General features: G+C 34.1%; 1 protein-coding gene across 1 annotated transcript in view; it reads right to left on the bottom strand.

Moving 5' to 3' along the window:
• Nucleotides 1–22719, bottom strand: part of LOC110018366 (protein PHYLLO, chloroplastic) — a 186472-nt gene that overhangs the window by 148759 nt on the left and 14994 nt on the right. Inside the window, exons 3-4 of the mRNA XM_020715657.1 lie at nucleotides 10851–11065; nucleotides 1918–2035 (exon numbers count right to left, since the gene is read on the bottom strand). Of these exons, the coding sequence (XP_020571316.1) occupies nucleotides 1918–2035; nucleotides 10851–11065 (333 nt within the window). The remainder of the gene's footprint in view (nucleotides 1–1917; nucleotides 2036–10850; nucleotides 11066–22719) is intronic.

Genomic DNA, 22719 nt, shown 5'->3' with positions numbered 1-22719 from the left:
ACTTTGGGTGATCAAATTATTAAAAGGTGTGAATGATTTAGATACTTTGGGTCTATTGTTCAAAGCAATGATGGTGATATAGATGGGATTAATAGTAGAATCCAAGTTGGTTGGTTGAAGTGGAGGAATGTTTCGGGCTTTTGTGATAGAAAAGTACCGCTTAGACTGAAAGGAAACATTTATAAGACGGTGGTGAGACCTGCAATGTTATATGGCGCTGATTGTTGGCCTTTAAAAGAGAAGCATAATACTAAGCTAAGTGTTGCTGAGATGAGAATGATTAGGTGGATGAGTGGCTTCACACTTAGAGACAAAATGTGAAATGATTATATTCGTGATAGGGTTGGTTTAGCTCCTGTGACGGAAAAAATTAGAGAAATTTGTCTTAGATGGCTTGGTCACATTAAGCGTGGATCATCTGATGATCAGATTAGGAGAGTAGATGTTTTAGATTCGACTTATGTTAAGAAAGGCAGAGGTAGACCTAGGAAGACTTTGACTTATTGTATAAAAAAAAAACTTAATTTTTTAGAACTAAGTGAAAATATGACACTCAATAGGACGCAATGGAGAAAAAAGGATTCATGTAGCCGACCCCATGTAGTGGGATTAAGGCTTTGTTCTTGTTGTTGTTGTTGTTGTTGAACGATTTCTTTAATGCTTTAGCCAATTATATTATGTTTGTATACATGTTGTAGCTTAAGAATGATAACAAATTAAAGGAGAAAGGAGAAAAATGTTTAATGTCTTTAAAAGAATGTAATTTAAATGAAATGAAAGTTAAATGTTTAAGTCATACAAGATTAACCCTATATGATATTGGCAGGGGATGCAATGTACTCGTGCACGTTAAAAGAAATGGTAAAGGTACGCCTACGAGTTCAAATTTGAGTGTAGCTTCGGAAGCAAATTTTAATGTGCCTTCGAACACAGTTTGAGATTGTCTTTGGGCACAGTATTGAAAATAGTTTCGGGTATGATGGTAATCTTGTGATGACTATTAAAGAGGTTAAAAATGATAAATACTTAAAGTGAAACGGGAAGGGATAAATTTAAAGTTTCAATGAAATTCATTACAATTATTTTTGGTCATTCATGTATAGCATAGCATAAAAATTTATTGCATATTAGATTATAATTACTCATTAAATTTTACTTGGAGTTGCAGCTAAATATTTTCTTTTAGAAGAAGGAAAGTTTTAGGTTGATATGTTGGATTTGAGAGACATTATTTACCATAGAAGAACCACTACTGCTAGGTATTTTCTTCTTGATGATAGTTTTCTTTAATTTTTTTGTCGGATTTTGATTTACTATTCAGTACTAGATTGAGATGTTATTTTTGGATATTATTGTTTCAGAATATTTTAGGTTTTATTGCACTTATGGATTAGTGACACTTTTATATGTATTGGAGGTTTTTAAATGTGGATAGTTAGATGTTACTACAGTCCGACCGATGTTCCCGCCTTAGTTAATTCTAAGAACCAGGTCGGGATGTGACATTATAGCGCAAAGAAAACACTAAAGCACTAGACAATTCAATAAGGTTTGTTCATCAGCAAAAGAAAACAAGTCATGTATATCCCTAAACAAAGATCAGATCCTTTTTTAATTAATATTTGCTCTTTCATAAGCATGTGTTATCAAATGGAACCATTAAGATTTATTTCTACATATTGCAGTATCAAGATATTGACGATCTGATTGAGATCTAACAAAAATGATGGTAGTGGCCATATTATCTGGAAACATTTTCATAGTTTATTACTAATTTAAAATTGGTTTTCATGTTATATAACCAAAGAGTAACTCAATAATTGCTCACAAACCTATTCTAGAATTTAGGCAGACCAAACAAATAAATCAAAAAGCCGATAATTAAAGAAATATATGTTTCTGAGAAAAGCGGCTCACCTGAGGAATAAAAATATAAAAAGAACTAGAGTGATTACACATTTTCTTTGAGTCCCTGTTCCAATCACTACCAATAAACCCATATGCACTCAAGAGAGGTGAATCAAGGGAAAGGTATCTGCCAAAAAAAAATTAATTTCAAGTTGCCGCATATTTCTTTACCTAGTTCCTTGTGATGATTTTGTAAGACAGTTTTCATTTATTCTATTTGTTCAAAGAACATAAATAAAAAACTGAAGACCATAAAGTCAGAATGTTGCTTTATTTCGGGGGAATGATATGGTGCAGTTGAGAAAAAAAAATACAAACTACTTCATTGAAGCAAACATGCAAAATTGCTGAAATTGGAAGTGTTACTTGCCACAAAATTGTAAGCAAAAAACATGCTTCGAAGTAACGTGACATCTAAACACGGCAAGTTTAATTGCAATTACCACATAGTCAAGTACTGCAAGTAATTTTGTGTTAAAAACAAATTGCTAATGATGCCCTTTCAATTGTACAACAAGAGCATTTTAAAATATGCATTGTAAATGTAGCAGAGCGTACCCTTTTATTTTCTACAGCCACCCTTTTCAGGTAAAAAATAGGGTTATAATACAAAGTTAAAGCCAAAATATATTCTTTAGCAAATCCAATCTATCCTTGCTTTCGAAATTTTAAAAAGCTAGATAATAAGTGATTTATCATTCCTATTTCAAAAACCAATAATCAAACAAGAGACAATGGAAATCAGAGGCATGATTCATCACTTTTGTTAAGCTCTTCCAGACAAAACATAAAAAACTAAGAAACCTAACACCCCATTGGCCAACATTCTGCTGATAATTTAAAGGAGCTTTCCTAATTAAAACATTGAACAATTTAATACATACGCCCCCAACCAACGAATTAATCATGACAAGAAGAGATTGCAGATAATTTGGAAATCAACCATAGAAAAACTACCTATAGAACGGGGAACTAAAAGAACTCGCAAATAATTCTAGAGTCCCAAAAAGTTATAGAAGTTTCCCAAACCTCTAATAATAAGTTTAATGGTTATTTTGAAGTTGAGAGTGTCATGATACAGTGGCTTAAATGTCTGAATGATCTTTAAGTGTCAAGCAACTTTTGTCCCAAGTTCAGATCTAAGTCCTATACTCGCATAAGATATTTAAATATCAGTTATTTTATCAAACAGCGTAAAATTTTTATCGAAAAATCATGACACAAATCCATTAAATCATTGCGTAAATGCTCGGACATGCCCTATAAGTGGCACGTTGTATGGCCTGGATACAGTGAAAAGTGTGTAAGGGCTGCTACACTGACGCTTAGATGTACAGTGAAATAAGCAAAGGTTCTCACATCATGGACGGATGCGGGCAAAGAAGTTAGTCATTGAAACTTAAATAGAAGTATAAAACAAAGTTAACTATTACTGTGATGAGAATGTTTAGGTGGATGAGTGGTTTGACGCTTATAGACAAAATGTGAAACAAATCTATCTGTGAAAGGGTTAGTGTAGCTCCAGTTACAAACAAGATTGGAAAGAGTCATCTTAGATGAATGGTTTGGTCATATTAAACGTCGTCCGGTTATGAGAGTAGATGTTTTAGATTCAAGTTATGTTAAGAAAGGCAGAGATTGACCTAAAAAGACTTAGCCATGTTGTAGAAAAAATGATCTTAAACTATTAGAATTATATAAAAATATAACACTCAATGGAACACAATGGAGAAAACGGACTCATTTAGTTGACCCACTTGGTGGGATAAAGGCTTCTTGTTGTTGTTATTGTTTTGTTAACAACTTGCAATATCAACTAAACAATGTCATGTAACTTAGTTGCTCTAATTTCTTCAATTTTCCTATTTTGATTATCATTTTTGTTCAAGATATTTTCAACTCATACTTCTTACTCTGCAGTTGGCCTAGGAGACTAGCCCTTAGTACTGTATGACTCTCTTTCAGGCATATTCATTTGTGTTGACACAACTTATTACTCAAAGCAATTTACCATATAATAATTATGCGTGTATAAATGATATCTTAAGTCGTATGGGTTACCCTCACCAAATTCATCAACCTATAGCTCTGTATCAATCAAATCATATTTGATCTCATTCTTACTTCTAAATCCAAAACACTTTCATCATTTTTTTCATCCAATAATCTCGCTCTGATACCACTTTCTATCACACTCAAACTGACCCCCTTTTAAGAGTTAAATTTGATGTAACAGATGCGGAAGATTCAGTCTAACTAAATTCTCACGAGCACCCATCCTAACTTGCAAAATCAAAACCTAGTAAATCATGAACTAGTATAATTAAATCGCCACAAACGTACTTGATACATATAATTTCATAATTCATTCACATTCATACATACTCGAAAGTGTGGAAATCATATATATACAAAGTTGTTAAATCCAACACAATAAAAGTGTGATCCAAAAGCCCATGCAAACACCTAAAATTATTAAAAGAAAGAACTGTACAAATCACACCTGGCTACTCACTCTGATGCTTCTTACCCCTTCCTAACGATCAACAATATAGAGTGAGCAACAACGAGCTCAGTAAAATAATTAGGGCTAAAAAAGAAATATGTGCATGCTTATATAACTCATGTACATGTCCACAATGCATGTAATATGTTATAATTTATAAAACATGTAAGAAAGATATGTAATGCACGGGATCATGACTGTTATATAAAGTATATATTTCATTAATTTGTGTAATCATAAGCATATTCATGAGTCGTCAATCGAATCATAAGAATGTCACTTGTAATTATAAAGGTATCAACTATTATCATATCATGTTATGTCGTTGAGTCGTCACCCCGCCCAAAGGCTAAAATAACTATTCATAAAGTTTGTGTCACCCCAACATAACAGTTATTAATAATCTTTATGGTATCAATGGTTCCCTACATTCCATCATAATATGATCCCAACAGTTTTCAGAGTTTCGTCCCCATCTGAATACCATGAGTCAGAAATCTCTTCATTCTCTATCATTCATACTTACAAGTATTCATATAGTAGTATACCTATAACATAATTTATGACATTACAGTTTTCTGAGTTTCGTCCCCATTTGAATACCATGAGTCAGAAATCTCTTCATTCTCCATCATTCATACTTGCAAGTATTCATATAATAGTATACCTATAACATAATTTATGACATTATTTAAATTATAATTCCTGTAACAATTACTTATCATAAGCATTTCACATATCATATACATGAATCATTATAAATGAATACCTCCAAACAATGATTTCATAAGCATATTCATCAGATTCATAACATAGTAAAATCATTGATATCATAAACAACAAATCAAGTTTGCATTCAATCTATGCAGGTAGTCATCCTCAATATGCAAAAATTCCATATGCAATATTGTCGAACACATTCATCTGGAAACCTACATAGTTTATATGAATCATAATAAATGAATATCTGCAAACAATGATTTCATAAGCATAACGAAGTAAAATCATTGGTATCGTAAACAAAAAATCAAGTTTGCATTCATACAACATATGCAGGTAGTCATCCTCAATATGCAAATATTTTAAATGCAATATTGTCGAACGCAATCATATAAAAACCTACATGGTTTATATTTTTCTTCAGTTAGCACAAGATTATTTCACTTGAATAGATGAAGCAACCCTACGATGAGTTTCCCCAAACTCTCCACGAGCTCCCCACAAAGTGTAAATAATCTGAAATTCGTAAACAACTTATCATTTCTTGAAATCTTGGCTAATTTTGTGATTTAAACCCAATCATAAATTTCTTAAATCAAATGGGTATCTCTGCATGAATTCTCAAAAGCTTTCCTATTTCTTTCTTCCTTCCTACTTGTCTCCTTTCCTCTTCTCTTTGTTCATTTATATGGCTAACGGCCCAATCTGAAAGCACAAGGCCTATAAGAAGAAAATAATTTAGAATAACTCCTCATATGATCAGTTACGCCAAACTCAATTATCCATGAATTAAGAAAAATTAGGAATAACAACTACTAAAGCAATGGTCAGAGAATTGCACTTTTATACTAAAGAGCACGATGGAGTCAAGCATAGTTCTGGTGATTGAAACAATTTTTGCAAGTGCTATAATTGCTCCTTGGTGAAAGGGATTGCATTCGAGTTAAGAGACGCTCCTGAGTTTCTTCAAAGATTTGATAAACTCGACCTTCACGTTTGGATTTTGATTTTCAATTTGCAGGTTTTCCATGAAACTTCTGGCAAGTCTCCTTTATGTGCATTCCTTTTTTTGCAATTCTCACACCATGATTTTTTCTCCATTTTTTGTCAATATCAATCCCTTTCGATACAAGAGCTGAGTTTTCATATTCAATATTATCAGATGATTCAGAGTTATATAGCATTTTTTTTTTGAATTTTTTATGTCTAACTTCAAAAAAGATTTCTCGAATTGAGGTTTATAGGTTTCCTACCAAAAATTCGACCTCATACTTCACCTAAAATCTGATTCATACCATCTAAGAACATACAGATTGGGTTGTTCTTCACTCGTTTCTAGTGGCAAGCATAGTCATTTGCATCCTTCCAAATATCATCATAACATTGATCAAGCTTTTATCATAATGTTACCGACTCATTGCAATGTATAGTAACATCACAATTATTTTGTTTGGATCTCCAAAGTTGAGCTTTAAACTCAAAAATTTGTGAAGAGTTCTCCGAGTCTAAATAAAGATCTCGAACACTCTCCCAAATATTTCGAGTAGTGGAAAAGAATTGATGTGGTTTTCCTATGGTAGGTTCCCTAAACCTGACGAGTCATACCATAACTAGGAATTTCTGGTTTGCTATTGTTTCAAATTCATATCAACAACAGTAGGTTTTAAAATTTCACTTGTTAAATTCTAAATTTTACTTCTCTAGTTGATCGTCAAATTTATGGATTGAGCCCACTCGAGCGAGTTGTGCTCACTCAGCATTATCATAGTGAGATACAAGGATAAGTTTTGGTGATAATATTCAGCTGATAATGGTGTTAAGGCAAGTAGATGAAGTTCAGAATGATTGGAACCGGTTGATGTGGTAGAAATTTTTGAAACTCACATCATCATTGGTGATTTATAAGACATCCTAAAAATTTGTGATTTCGATTGCACAAGCTGCGCGGAACTCTTATACACTGTGATCCTGATCTCTAATTCCAATCAAGAATGGTGCAGAACTCATGTACACAGCAAACCAAACACTTTCCTTCATAAGCAACAAAGAACTCTTTTATGTCGCAATCTCGATCGCAATTTTCGATCAAGAATGGCAAAACTCACGTACGTCGCGACCTGCTTGCTTCCCTGCGCAGTTTCAATCCTGTTGTCGACTACAAAATAGGGACCAACAACTTTGAAGGACAAGAAAACTGAAGATTCCTATCAAAACCTTATTTTGAACATGCTGTCAAGATGGAAAAACACGGGCGAAGGCAGTATCTTCGAAGGAGACGAAAGGAGGAAGAAGCACTGCGGGGTTAGGGTACTCGAAGAGTTCCATGCAAGCGGTTTATCCTATTTTTACTGATATCGGCGGAACACCCAAACAACCTTGCAGACGGTGCAGGAACAGCTAGCTTCGAACTCGAGCACTATGACTTGAAAACCAAGCAAGACGTCAAAAGCAGTTTTGACCTTGTCACTAGTTATGGCTCTAATACCATGTGAATTTTGGATAAGGAAAAATATTAGTCCCTTCAATTTAATATGAAACGATTACACAAATAGAGGGGGATGGCAGCCACATTAGGAAAGACATAAAATCAGTCATAATTCCCCATAATAAAAGAATAAACTAAAATTATAACATATGAATAACTTTATATTCCAAATATAAAAGGTAAGAAAGAATAACCCTAAAATTCCAACATAAATGTTTTGATAGCCTAACATATAAGGATAGTAGTTTGGGATGCACTTTCTTGTAAATAAAGTATATAGGATAGCAAGAATTCCCCACCGAAACATTGAGTAATAGAAGTGGGCTTGGAATTACATATCCAGTAGTGGAACGCTAGATCATACGGTAATTAGATGTAGATATAAATGAGTTGGGAGTCGAAATAGGTTAAAATTATTTGTCAAAGTCTATATAGCTTGGTTTGTACTTCGTATGTTTAATTAAGGGTCTATTTGGGGCAACTGCAGCTTATCCAGCTTATCAAGATAAGCAGTTTATCATGATAATCTGTTGATCAGCAGCTTATTCTGTAAGTTGATGGTTGTTTTGTTTGTGCGTTTGGAAAACAGCTGATTCTGGATAAATGATCATTTTGCCCCTGTTCTGAATAAGTTGTTTACTGTTTGTTTCGTGAATTTGGAAAACAGCTAATTTATAGCTTTTTTCTAGAGAAATGATCATTCTGACACGTAGTTGTTATGTTGTTTGCAACAAAACTATAATGGTTACACATAAGATATCTCAAAACCAATAAAACTCCTTCATAACAATATAAAAAAGAATATACACCCCAGTTAATAGTGAGTATCAAGAAACCTACCAAAATGCCACAGATATGTTAATCGCAAAACTTATCAAACTCAAAACTAATGGCTGTTTAAAAAATGAATGCCAATCTCACGAAAAATACTTCACCAAAAATCAGAAGAGACATTCATACGCAATGCTCCAATGTTACAGATCATAACAAAATAAATTTGTCAAATACTTACATCAAATACTTACAGAGCACAGCAGCACAGCGATGTTGGATCGCAGAGGAGAGAACGAGAAGACCAATCAAAACCTAGGGCAAGAGACGTAGGGGAGAGGGCGACGAGGACAGGGAAGACAATCAAAACATAGGGCACGAGATGCAGGGGATAGGGCGAGAAGACGAGCGGGGGGGTATGTAAGTAAAAAATAGATCGAGAAGCTAGCCAACGGGGATGAGGCCGCAAGTCGTGTCTATGTATTAGCACAAAATCGCGTTTGGACAAACGCAAGAAACAAACGCCCACCCTGCATTTTGAAAACACAAAAGTTGTGAATAAGCCGCCCCAAACGCACCCTAAATTGCATGTTCTTAATTGTTCATTTAGAGATTCCTATTATAATTTCAACAATGCATACTAGATACTAAATATTAAAGTTAAGCAAATGCTCAAATATAATGAACAATGGCGATTTTAAAATAATTGAAAAATTCATTAAACAACACTTAGTTCACTTGAGTGGTGCTACACATGTAGGATTAAACCAATTAATTATAAGTGTGTGTTTTGACATTCATGAGTATAATCATCTTTGTTGTATCAAATACTTACATGCTCATCTATGTTAGTCCATCAAACCTTGAGTAATTTATTTCCTTCAAATGCAAATAGTAATATTGTGTTTAAGATTTAATTCATAATTTATTTAGCATTTTCCTGCATTTGTTTGAAAGGGGATTGTATTTGTAGAATTTCAAAAAGTCAAAATTCTCAATGCACATCAAATTCACCTGTTTAGGTCTCCATTGCATTTTTATTATGCTTTAACCAAAATGGTTTGGAAGTTCATATGCCCTGTGTTGGGAAATGGCAAACTATTTCTCTCTAGTTTGAACCAAACAAAAGATTTGTAGGGTCCAACACAAAATATGTTTGGCATGAATGTATGGTATTTTATATAAAATGTACAGCAAAATCCATAGATTAAGAATTTCTAGCCTGCGTTGGAAAATGGCAAACTATTTCTCTTAGGCTCAAACCGAACAAAACATATGTAGGGTCCAACATAAAATATGTTTGACGTGAATTTATGGTATTTATATGCTATGTACAGCAAACTTCGTGGTTCAAGGATATCTACCACCAATCTTGTGGGGACCCTACAACAGATTTATGGTAGAATAGATTCATAGAAAACCTTTAGGAAATTTCATTGATTTAACAGTAAAGATCTTTCTTCTTCTTTATAGCGCATGCTCAAGTGAATGTAAACAATTCCTTTCTTGAATTAAATCTCTCTTTTCTCATGTATCTAGAGTCCTTGTTTGCCATGAATTTTAAGCACAACTGAAGGAGTTATGCATAACTCATGTGATTATTCCTTTCTAATTTATTAATCCAGTTCAACAGATTTTGTATCATCTTTGTTCTTGCTTTGCAAGGCTTTCATTTGTTCTCAACTGGAACCAGGAAATTAGTGATTGTCAACCCAGCCGCAACTGTAGAACTAGACCAAACAAAAACAAAAAGAAGCGACAAACTCATCTCTCACAATTTCACTCTCCTTGTGGTAGGTTCTTCACCATATTTTATCTCTTAAATTCTTGGATCTTCTTTTGCATCAAAGCCAGATAAATTGTTTTTTAATAATAGTTGTTTTTTCATGTGTTTTTCATCCAAGATCTATAGCCTAGGAATGTCATATAGAAATTTTATAACTTTCAATCTCATATTTAGATAAGGCATTTTTTGTGTAAACACTGCAAGAACTCAACTTGCATTCTCAATAAATTGTTAATTTTTTTACTGATTTGGTTGTATAACATTCAAATACAAGACTTTGTTTGTTCATTTTAAACGCTTATAGTTACATAAGGATGATTTTGATGGCATACGCATCAATTTGTATTTAAATAATCTGTGACATGCTATAAACATAATTTTATCTTTTCATGTAACATTAGATGCAAAAAGTAATTCATGAAGCTTCTTACAATTGGTTAGGACGATGCTAGAGATGTTTTATAAGACTAGTGATAATAGTTATGCTAAAAATCATAATGACAATCAAAAGTCTACCCATAGCAACTTTAATTTTAAAACATGGTAACACCTTCAAATTAGTAGCTAAATCTGCAAAAAGTCAACCAAAATAAATTTGTATACATATAAGCAGGTAATATACTACTATAAGAAATTAATTCGATTAAATCACTAGTAGGAAGAAAATTGTGGACCTTTCCATCATATTATATCCTCTGAGGACATCTGAAGATCCACAAAATGTAATTGCTGACCCAACTCCAGAAACTCCAAGCATTTGAGGTTTTATTGTTAGCATAATGTCCTCCTGCATTTTCGTTGTTGCAAAATAAAATTGAGGAAAAGGAGCCAACGACTTACCCTGCAAGTATGACCAATTCAATGATTTGACACTAGGCGGCACAACAATCTGTATCAGTGATAAAAACAATTCAATCCCTAAATTGAGAGTGGCAAAGACAAAGGTAGCAAAATATTGTTCAATATTGTAGATAAAACATGAAACAAACTGTAGCATGACGGAATAAACTGAATAAGTGACAAGAGAAGTGAAAAATTGCGCTTGGAGAACAACAAACTCTGATTCTTGAGCTTTTTGCAAGCAATGTTGCATCTGTGTCGACAGAGCTACATGTTCCACAGGTTCATGTAAATAAAAATTAAAGGATACAAGAATGACCAACCCTCCAATTTAAGGAATAGCTGTAAAGTTTCATTCAACAATATTTAAAGATTATAATTTAAGATAGAAAGTAACAAATAAGAGAGGTCAAACAATCAGGCAAGCCATAAATCACTATCTTCCTCCATAATTCGTAAATCAAAAATACAACACTGAATTTCCCTCTTCATTGACTCATCAAGTTTAGCTCACAAAAAACCATAATTTCAAAAAAAAAACAAAACAATCTCTACAAGGATATACATATAGAAGAAAGAAAAAGTAAAGAACAAACATACTTTGGGAACTCTTCTCATTAAGTACCCCGACAAACATTATTCAAAAGCTAGTAAAATTTCCAAAATAAACTTGAAATTAAATTTTGTTTTTCCGTTCATGCATTTAGTAAAGCCACGTTCACAGCAAATAATTTGCACACATCAACCAATTTTATAGTAAGTAAGAAGAATAGCTGCTAATATATAAGCTAGGCGAAGTAAAGCTAGAGCAAGTTAAGGCCTTCAATGATTCAAGAAGTTTGCATCCAGCATCCTTAATATTGGCATGAACTCCGGCAGCATGCTGACAGGCGAGACCTTATTCTCAATGATCAAACACGTCATAATTACAGCATAAGAAATCAATCCTTGTGTAACGCCCAAGTTCCAAGAAATCAAGTTCAACAAATCTAAAAAGTACCTCAAATTTCACACGCCTCAACATTTGCTCGAAACAATTTTATAAAATTCTATGCAAAAAATCAGTCAATTCAATATACAACACTGTATGTAAATTATGAACAGTTTTGAAGATATTTAATTTTGAAGTTATAAGCATAATTATCTTAATTATTATCCTAATTTTTCCCTAATCACCCGCATGTGCACTGTAGCCACCGACTCCTCCCGCACTTACTCGAGCATGTGTCGGTTGGATGAGATCGAACGACTAGGAATTTCTTAGGAATTTCTTAGGATTTTCTTAAGTGTCACGTCCCACTGCCCTCTCCCTACTCTGGGTTTCATGCACCTGGGGAGCTCCCGCGATCTGTACTGTAGCTAGGTTGCGAAGAGCCGGTAGCAGGCACGAACCAAGCGGCAGTCCTGTGGGCTGCAGGCAGCGATTCGAAGCTTCAAGGTGAAATCCAAGGGTATGAATCCCTCTCTCTCGTCATTCTAAGCATTCATTTCCTTCCTCAAATTTTTGTATTAACTTTTGCCTCATTTGTCATGCAAATATCATTTCTAGTAGCTGCTTAAGGCGACATTACATTAAGTGTCAGAAGAGTTGAAAGTCCTTTGCGAACTTCTGTAAGGGTTCTAACACGAAATCAGCGTAGGTGTGGATGGAGGTGATAAAAAGAAAATTAGGCGGTTTCGGACGAATCAGTTATGCGTAGAAGTCCATTTGAGGTATGCGTTGAAAATCAATGCATGTTATGAGCCAAATTTTATGAAATCCTTAGTTGTCTACTAGCCCCAGGTTACTAGGCAGCGAGCTCGAGACGAGCATGTGGGCATTTTTCATAAGGCTGCTCTGTCAAGTCAGGTGAAATAATCTTGTGGTAATTTACAAAAATAATCTTCTATAGGTTTACATAGGATTTCTAGTTTGACACAGATGCATTTGGAACTTTTTGCATATTTTAAATGGATACCTGTAATTGAAGATATGAATGTATGTTTATTTTCTTACGATATATGTAATGTTATGATCAGGCTATGCCAAATATGATCATGCATATGATATAAATTTTCTGCAAATATTCATTTATTATGCTTCTTGCCTATGCCTATGATACATGTAATGATTGATAAGAGCTTGATGCAAGAGTGATGATTTAAATTTCACAAGTAATGTTATCGATAAACTATAACATGAGTGCTTGCAAGTACACTTTATAGGGATGTAGTATTCCCGACTTCTGATATTTATACAGGGATGAAACTCTAGAAACAGTTGGTATTACGCAGTGACAGAACGTTAGGGAATCGTGGGTATCAGAGAGGGCTATCGATAACTGCTATGTTGAGAGAAGTCTAATATTTATCGATAGTTTACATGAACTTTGTGGCAAGGTGAAAACCCATGATGAAAGTACATGAAAATAGTTAAGTCTTATACATTAAATAAATGGCATTACTATGATATGCTATGAAATGACATTGCTATGATAATATATTATGAACATGCTTATGAACACATATTTTATTATACTTATGATTTCATGCTTATGAGCAATATGTTACACTGCAGACTTGATTTTTATACCTGCTCTCTTTTCATATTTTCTATCATGCTAACATGTTATGATTTGTGTGCAGACATGTATAGTTTCACGTGAGCATGTACGTTGTTTCTTTTTCATGTAAAATTTTTTATGATAGCCCTGATTATTTCTCTGAGCTCGTTGTTTTTTATTCTTAATTGTTGTCTTCCAAGTAGGGGCAAACGAGCACCGGGTCGAGTAAGGAGGTGTATCTTTGCAGTACAGCTTTTGCACGATAGTTTTGGGAGTTTTGGATTTGTCAGCTTTGTATGGTTTTCATGTTTTGGATGATATAATTTCATGCTTCTGAGTGTATTTGAAATATAATGTATCCGTATGTTGCGGTGATCCAGTTAACTAATTCATCACCCACTGGGTCCTGATTATAAAAATTAAAACGAGTGCTGATGAAAGTTAGTTGACCAAATTGTCAGCTCTGTCGCACCACGATTGACCCTACCAGAGGGGTTAATTAGGGTGTGACAGAAAGTGGTATCAAAGCATAGTTATTGGACGAAGAGAATAATAGAAGCTTGCTAGATTTAGAAAAAGTAAAAATGAGATTAAATGTGAATTAATTTATATAGAACTATAGGTTGATAAATCCGAGGTGGGTAACCCTTACGAGTTATAATGTCACGTGTGCATGAAAAAATTATTATATGATAAATTGCATGTGAATAATAAATTATATTAATACAGAAAATCATGTCTAGAGAAAAATCATAAAGTATGGAATGCCAGTCATTTAGGCCAAGTGCAGAGTACGAAGTTAGAGCTACAATTGTTCTGGGCAGAAATAAAAATCAGAATAAGACAAATGTAGACACCAGAACAACTGACTTATAAAGCATTATATAATTGATATCACACGTGGTTGATAAAATAACTATTATTAAAAATCCTCCACCAGTACAGACCCAGATACGAAACTGAGGTAGAAGTGGATCGACACTTGAAGGTATTTTAGTTTTTCAAGCCACCTGCATTCAAGAGTGTCAGTGACCCTACAATTTTTGAAGATTGGCTCCTAAAGATCAGAAAAATTCCAAATGGCCTGATTTGTCCAAAAAAAAGAAAAGTGGTGCTAGCTGCTTTCATGCCAAAAGGCAGGCAAAAGGGTGATGGCAGGCGCAGCATAGAGAAAAATTTTAGTTGACACCTCTTCCACAGATTCAGTGGAAAGAATTTGTTAAAGCCCTCAGAGATTGGTTTACTCCACTTTCAGCAAGATTTGCACTGCAAGATAAGTTCTTTAATCTAGCTAGGGGAACCAAGACAGTTATGAAATATGAGACAGAATTTACTTCACTATCTAGATATGCACCTCGCTAAGTCAGCATCTAGGAAGAAAAGTGTCATATGTTTCTAAGCAGTCTCAGAGATCAGTTGAGGTAGACTTTAACGTCATTTGAAATCGGTGATTTCTCAGTACTTGTTGAAAGAGCCAGAAGAATCTAAAATTAGTTGAACTTTTCTAGTTAGCAGTAGCAACCTCAGGCAAGCAATCAAAAGAATTTTGACTAGGAAGAATACTTCCAAAGAAACTAAATTAAATCAAGATTTAAGTAGAAGCAACCCCAATCAAAAAAATGTGGAAAAAGACGCTTTGGAGAATGTTTAATTTGTTCAGAAAAATGCTACAAATGTGGACAACCACAGGCAAGCAATCGAAAGATTAAGCCAGCTTGTGAAAAATCTTGAAAAAAAAACTTTGGGTAATGTTTGATTGGTTCAACAAAATGTTATAAATGTAGACAGCCAAAGCATATTTAAATGACAGTCCACAAGAAAGGCAAAGAGACGGTAGATCACAGAAAATTTGGGGACAGAGACGGCCCAAAAAATTTTTTGGAAGGTAGTCAGCCCAGCAGAACTCAATTTTTGGGAAAGCCTTCAGTGCAAGTAAATGGTGAAACTTCAGAGCGCATAATTGAACCAATAAAAGAAAAAGTTTTTGCAATTACCTCACAAGAAGTCAAAGAATCTGAAGAAGTGATTACAGGTACGTTTCTGATTCAAGATCAATCTGACATTGTTATATTCGATTCATGTGCATTGTCATCGTTTATTTCTGATGAGTTTGTCAATTTACATGTTGATATTATACAATTGTCTCCTGCTCTTTATGTTATTATGCCCTCGAGAGGTGAGTTTTATGCTAATAGAAAATGTGTATGCATGTGCATGTTCATGTTCATGATAAGAAGTTGACACTGGAGTTGATTATCATACTAATTCAGACCTTTGATGTCTTTATGTATTTTGAAGATGGATTAGTTGGTAAATCATTTTGCTGCAATTCATTTTGAAGATGGATTAGTTGGTAAATCATTTTGCAGCAAAATGATTTAGAATGATGGAAAAAGCGAGTGAAGCTAAAATGCCTAGTCAAAAGTCATTTTATATATTATGTGAATGAAATGCACAATCGTCCCTGATTAATGCGATAAAAGTTAAATTAAAAGTGATGAACTGGTATTTTTGACACAATTAGAAGTGTTGAATAAAGATGTGTTGGAATTGAAAAACATTTTAGTAGTTGAATTCTCTGATTGTATTTTTTGACGAATTGTTAGAGCTACCGCCGGAACAAAAAGTTAAATTTGGTATTGATGTGCAACCAAAAACATCTGCAATATTCAAATCTTCTTGAAGGATGGCTTCGAAGAAATTACAGAAATTGAAATGTCAATTGCAAGAACTGATCAACAAAAGTTTTATCAGGCCAAGCAATTCACCTTGGAGTGCTCCAATATTGTTCATTAAGAAGAATGATGGATCTATGTTGTCATGTATTGATTATAAGGAGTTGAACAAGGTGACAATCAAAAACAAATATATTTTGCCCAGGATTGATGATTTATTTGATCAATTAGAGAGTACAACTGTATTTCCACGAATTGATTTGAGATCGGATATCATTAGGTCAGAGTCAAGAAGCCAGATATAACCAAGACAACTTTTAGGATCAAGTATGGTCATTGTAAATTCTTAGTTGTGTCTTTTGGTCGAACTAATGCTCCAGCAATTTCATGGATCTAATGAATCAAATTTTCAAGCAGCATGTGGATAAGTTTGTTATTATCTTTATTGATGATAGTTTGATATATTCAAGAACTAATGATGATCATGCTAAGCATATGAGGACTATATATGAGTTGTTGAGCCAAAATCAGTTATACGTAAAATTTTCAAAATGTGAATTTTGGCTACGAAGCATTAGATTTTTTGGTCACATTATCAATGGTCAACGAATTTCAGTAGAACCTCAAAAGGTAAAGGCAATTGTAGAATGGCCTACTCAAGCAATGTTACAGCGGTATACAGTTTTCTTGGTTTGGCAGGATATTACAGGAAGTTGGTCACAGGATTTTCACAAATAGCTATGTCGTTATCCAAACTGATGAGAATGATCTCTAGTTGAGTGGACTGCATAATGCGAGCACAATTTTTGAAAGTTGAAGAATCATTTTACCACCGCACAAGTGTTACCTCTTTCATCAGGCACAGAAGGATTCCATATTTACAGGGATGCAACATTAAGAAAGTTGGGTTGTGTTTTAATGTAAAATAAAAAAGTGATAGTCTATGCATCCAGACAATTAAAGCCACATGAAAAGAACTATCTAACGCATAACTTGTAGTTGGTTGTTTTGGTGTTTGTTCTCAAAATCAAAATTTAGCGACATTATTTGTGTAGCATGATATGTGAAGTATTCACTTACCATCAGAGTCTGAATTATATTTTCACATAAAAAGAGTTGAATTTGAGGTAACGAAGATGGTTAGAGTGTATCAAAGATTACATTATGGATATACAGTATTGTCCAAGCCGAGCAAATATAGTTGTGGATGCATTGAACCATAAATCTACAGGTAGTGCAAGTTGGATTTTTACTCAGAGATCAGTGTTGATTAAGAAAATTGATGTTTCACAAATAAAAGTTAGAAGATCATATGACATGGTGTATTTACATCAGTTGACAGTGCAACCGACCTTGATAGATAGAATAAAGAAAGCTCAAAAGGATAATAGTGAGTATCCAAAACTCCCAAAATAGTGTCAATCAAAAAATAGGATTGATATGACTATTGATGAGAGTGTGTTATCATAAATAAACTGCAGTTATAGGTACCAACTGATTCTGATTTGAGACGGGAAATTTTATATGAAGCTCATCATTTTGGGTATATAATTCATACAGACAGAAATGTATGAAGTTGAAATTCTACTAGCCAGTGATGAAGAAGGATGTTCCTAGATATGTATCTCAATGTCAGGTCTGTCATATTATGAAAGCTGAATAAAAGAGACCCGGATGATTGCTACATCTTTGTCAATATCTATATGGAAATTGGAAGAAATTGCTATGGATTTTGTTATGGGATTTCCTCGATCAAGACAGAGACACGACAGTACATGGGTTATTATTGACAGATTAACCAAGTCGGCTCACTTTCTGCCTATCAAACATACAGATTTTGTGGAAAAGCTGGCCAAATTATATGTCAAATAGAGTATCAGATTGCATAGAATTCCAAAAATTATTATTTCTGAGAGAGACGGAAGATTCGCGTCTAAGTTGTGGAAAGGCATTCAGTAAGGTTTGGGTACACAGTTACATTTCAGCGCTGCATTTCATCCACAAACCGATAGACAATCAGAAAGAAAAATTCAAGTATTGGAAGATATGTTAAGTCTCTGTATTCTCGACTCTGAGGGCAGTTGGGAAGATCATATTCCAATGATTGAGTTTGCTTACAACAATAGTTATCAATCCAACATCAAAATGGCTCCTTTTAAGGCATTGTATGGCAGAAAGTGCATAACTCTACTCAATTAGACTGAAGTGGGAGAACACCAAATGTTAGGTCCCGAGCTATTTCACGAAGCCACAAAGAAAATCAAATTAATCAGAGACAGATTGAAAGCTGCTCGAGATCGGCAGTAGAAATAGTATGACCCAAAACACAAGATAGTTGAATTTAAAGTTGGAGATTTCATATTTCTGAAAGTCTGACCAATGAAAGCTACAATTAGATTTGATCAGTAAAGCAAGTTGAGTCTCAAGTACATTCGTACTTTTGAAATTATAGAAAGAATTCGTCTGCATATGGATTAGCGTTACCTGCAGATATGTCAGAGATACACGATGTGTTTCACATTTCCATATTAAGGAAATGGGTTTCAAATTTAGAACAGAGAATTTTATATGAATATATTGAAGTACAGAAAAATCCAGCATATATTAAAGAGCTTGAAAAAAATTTAGCAACACATGTTAAGAAGCTCCGAAACAGATACATTCTTTTAGTAAAGATAAAGTGGAATCACAAGCCTGAAAAAGTGGTGACATGATAAAAAAAAGAAAAAATGTTACGGAAATATCCCTTCCTATTCCAATAAGGTTGGAAATTTTGAGGATAATTTTTTTAGGATCGAGCTATAACGCCCAAATTTCGAGAAACCAAATTCGGCAAATTTGAAAAGTACCTCAAATTTCACACACTTTAGAATTTGCTCGAAGCAATTCTATAAAATTTTAAGCATGAAATCGATCAATTAGATATAAAACACTGTATGTAAATTATGAATGGTTTAGAAGATATTTGATTTTGAAGTTAGAAATGGAATTATATTAAGTATTATCCTAATTTTTCCCTAATCTCCCGCATGTACATTGTAGCCACTGACTCCTCACGAACTTACTCAAGCATGCGTAGGTTGGATAAGATCAAATGGCCAAAAATTTCTTAGGATTTTTTTAAGTGTCGCGTCCCACTACCCTCTCCCTACTCTCGGTTTCCAGCACCTAGGGAGCTCCTGCGATCGAATATTTTAGCTAGGTCACGAACAGCAAGGGGAAAACAGTTGCAAGCAGGCACAAACGACAGCCTTGAGGGCTGCAAGCAGCAATTCAAAGCTTTGGGGTGAAATTCAAGGGTATGAATCCCGCTTTCTCGTCATTCAAAGCATTCATTTTCTTCCTCGAACTTCCATTTTGACTTTTGCCTCATTTGTGCAAATATCGTTTTTGATAGCCTTCGAAGGCGGTGATTGTGTGTCGAAAGCCCATTGCGAGCTTCCGTATGGGTTCTAGCACGAAATCAGTGTAAGGGGTGTGGATGGAGGTGATAGAAAGAAATTAGGCGGTTTTGGACGAACAGGTTATGCCGAGAAGAGCATTTGAGGTATGTGTTGAAAATTAATGCATGTTTTGAGTAAATGCATGTTATGAGCCAAATTTTATAAAATCTTATGTCTACTAACCCCAAGTTGTTTGTAAAAGGCGGCGACCTTGAGACAATATGCGGCCATTCGTCGTAGGGTTGCTCTGTTAAATTAGGTGAAATAATCTTATACTAATATAAAAAATAATAATTTTCTATAGTGTTCATATGATTTTTATTTTTACATAGATGCATTTAGAACTTCCTACATATTGTAAATGGACACATGCAATTGAATGTATGAATGCACGTTCACTTTTCTTATAATAAATGTAATGCTATGATCAGGTTATTATATATATAACTATGCGTATGATATGAATTTCCTGCAAATATTCATTTGTTATGCTTCTTGTCTCTACCTATAATACATGTAATGATTGATAAATGTTTGATGCAGAAGTGATGATTTAGTGTCATGAGTAACACTATAGATAGACTATTACAAGAGTGTTTGCATATGCACTATGTCGTGATGTAGTATTCTTGACTCTTAATATTTATATAGGGAAGAAATTCTGAGAATCGTTGGTATTAAGTGGTGATAGAATGTTAGGGAACTATGGTTATGAGAGGGGCTATCAATAACTGTTATGTTGGGCAAACCCAATCTTTATCGATAATTTATATAGTCTTTGGGGCAGAGTGACGACCCATGATGAAAGAACATGATAATAGTTGAGTCATATACATTAAACAAGTGACATTACTGTGATATGCTATGAAATGACATTGCTATGATATTACTACTAACATGTTTTTTTATATACTTATGATTTCATGCTTACGACCTACACGTTACACTACAGTCTTGATTTTTGTATTTGCTCTCTTTTCATGTTCTATATTATAATAGCATGTTCTAATTTGTATAGACATGTATAGTTTCGTACAAGCATGCACGTATTATGTTAGCTCTGATTATTTTTTTGAGATGGTTCTTGCTCATTCTTCATTGTTACCTTTCACGTTGGGGCAACGAGCACCAGGACAAGTAGTTATGTGTGTCTTTGTACAGCTTTTGCATGATAGTTTTAGGAGATTTGTATATATATTTTGGTTACGTATTTTTTTATTATATTGGATTTAGCAGCTCTATATAGTTTTCATATTTTGGATGATATGATTTCCATGCTTTCAAGTATGTATTTGAAATGCAATGTATAACATATGTTGTGGTGACTTGGTTAGACTAATTCATCACTCACTGGAACTTGATTATAAAAATCGAGACGAGTGCTGGTAAGAGTTGGCTAACCAATTTGTTAGGCTCTGTCGCCCCAAGATTAACCCTACCAAGGGGTTAGTTGAGTTGTGACATCTTGGCCACTCTCTCCTCATTATAAGGTATGGAAATCAAATCGTAAAGGGGAAGGCCAATCAAATCATCAACCTTAAATAAATTCATGCGAAGAAGTTTTCCTAATTCTAGGCATAAAAACATCAAGGAATTAGGAGATTGAGTAAGTAGTTGATGATTCTAGGCCATCAAGATTGTTGATGGACTGAAATCATGTAGATTATCAGTTCATACTGTTGGGATCAAAGAAGACAACGCCAGGAGTCCACTACCAAATAAATATTATCAATTGGAGGCTTGATGATCAAAATTAGCAGTTTGAATGGTTGGATTTATATATAGACTTCAATAAGATATGGCTAAATTTGAATTAAATAAACTTTGGAGAAGTTTATATTTAAATTTTATATTCTAGACTAGATAAATTCTTTTGTGTTTATCTTAAAATTTAAAATGATCGTGTTTATTATTACTTATGTGTTATGCCTTGTAATAATACTAATTAAGTGATGATTCAGAGTAATAATAAAAAATTTATATGAATGCTTGTTACACCACCCGTGGGAGAAGTAATAGGCCTATCCCCTCGTTCCTCCGTTCCACACAAACTGAGAGCAAGACAACGAGTCACAAAGAGTGAAAGCATGAGAGATAGAGTCAAGTTAGCAAAGCCATAAGTGGGCAATTCCTTCAATCGTGCGAGCAGACGATCACGTAAACAAGCCAACTGGTTGTTCGTGAGTCGCAAGGGAGGGAGACCAAAGGTGCGAGCCACACCTCCCCAATCGAGTGAAGCTTCCCACGCATGTGAGAAGCTCGAGCAAGCATCTGTGACGCTTTGAGCACATGAGGTGGCTCCGCAACAAGGAGAGTGGTGTTTCAAGACTTTAAGTAAGCATTTAAGGATTTTACTTTTTTCGAGTTCCACAAAAATTTTGAAGAAATTCAGAATCCATAAAGTTAAATGTTTCTAAGTTAGAGAACCCTAAGCATAAAAAGGAAGTTTCGGAATATTTCCAAAAGCACTTAAGTAATAAAGGTTAAGTAATTATTTCTTTGTTGAAGTTAACCACACCAATATATAGTTACCCTTAATAATTGTTCCTATCTAATGAAAACATATTAATGAAATAAAATAAAAAAGATAATTAAAACTAATCATATATAATGTGTTGTTATAGGTACATGTAATAATAAACTTTCAAGTAACTAAATTAAAAAACATATTGTTTACCCTGTTCGAAGAAAGACCTCTCCGTATAAGGGAAAGCTAATACGAGGTTTTTTTTCTCATAACCTCCATTCGAACCCACTGCATAAGAGCAGTGAATGAGACACACACACAGAGAGAGAGAGAGAGAGCAAGAAGACATGCCCTACACATAAAAGGAAGAAGAAAAAGAAGAAGAAGAAGAGGAAGGAGGAGGAGACCACCTGGATTCAGTAACACTCGGTCCCAATTTTTCAGACGTCTGGGAGTAAAAGAAAGAGTTTTCTACGGTAAAAGTTCAACCGAGTTTTTTGTGCTTCATGCATACAATTTGGATAAGGCGAGAAAGAAAAAGGGAGTTATAGTTTTAAGGTAAGAATTTATTTAGT

The sequence above is a fragment of the Phalaenopsis equestris genome, unplaced genomic scaffold (assembly GCF_001263595.1).
Source record: "Phalaenopsis equestris unplaced genomic scaffold, ASM126359v1 Scaffold000016, whole genome shotgun sequence".
NCBI classification, from domain to species: Eukaryota; Viridiplantae; Streptophyta; class Magnoliopsida; order Asparagales; family Orchidaceae; genus Phalaenopsis; species Phalaenopsis equestris.
Note: the sequence above shows the minus strand (reverse complement) of the source record. Positions and strands in the feature narration are given on the sequence as shown.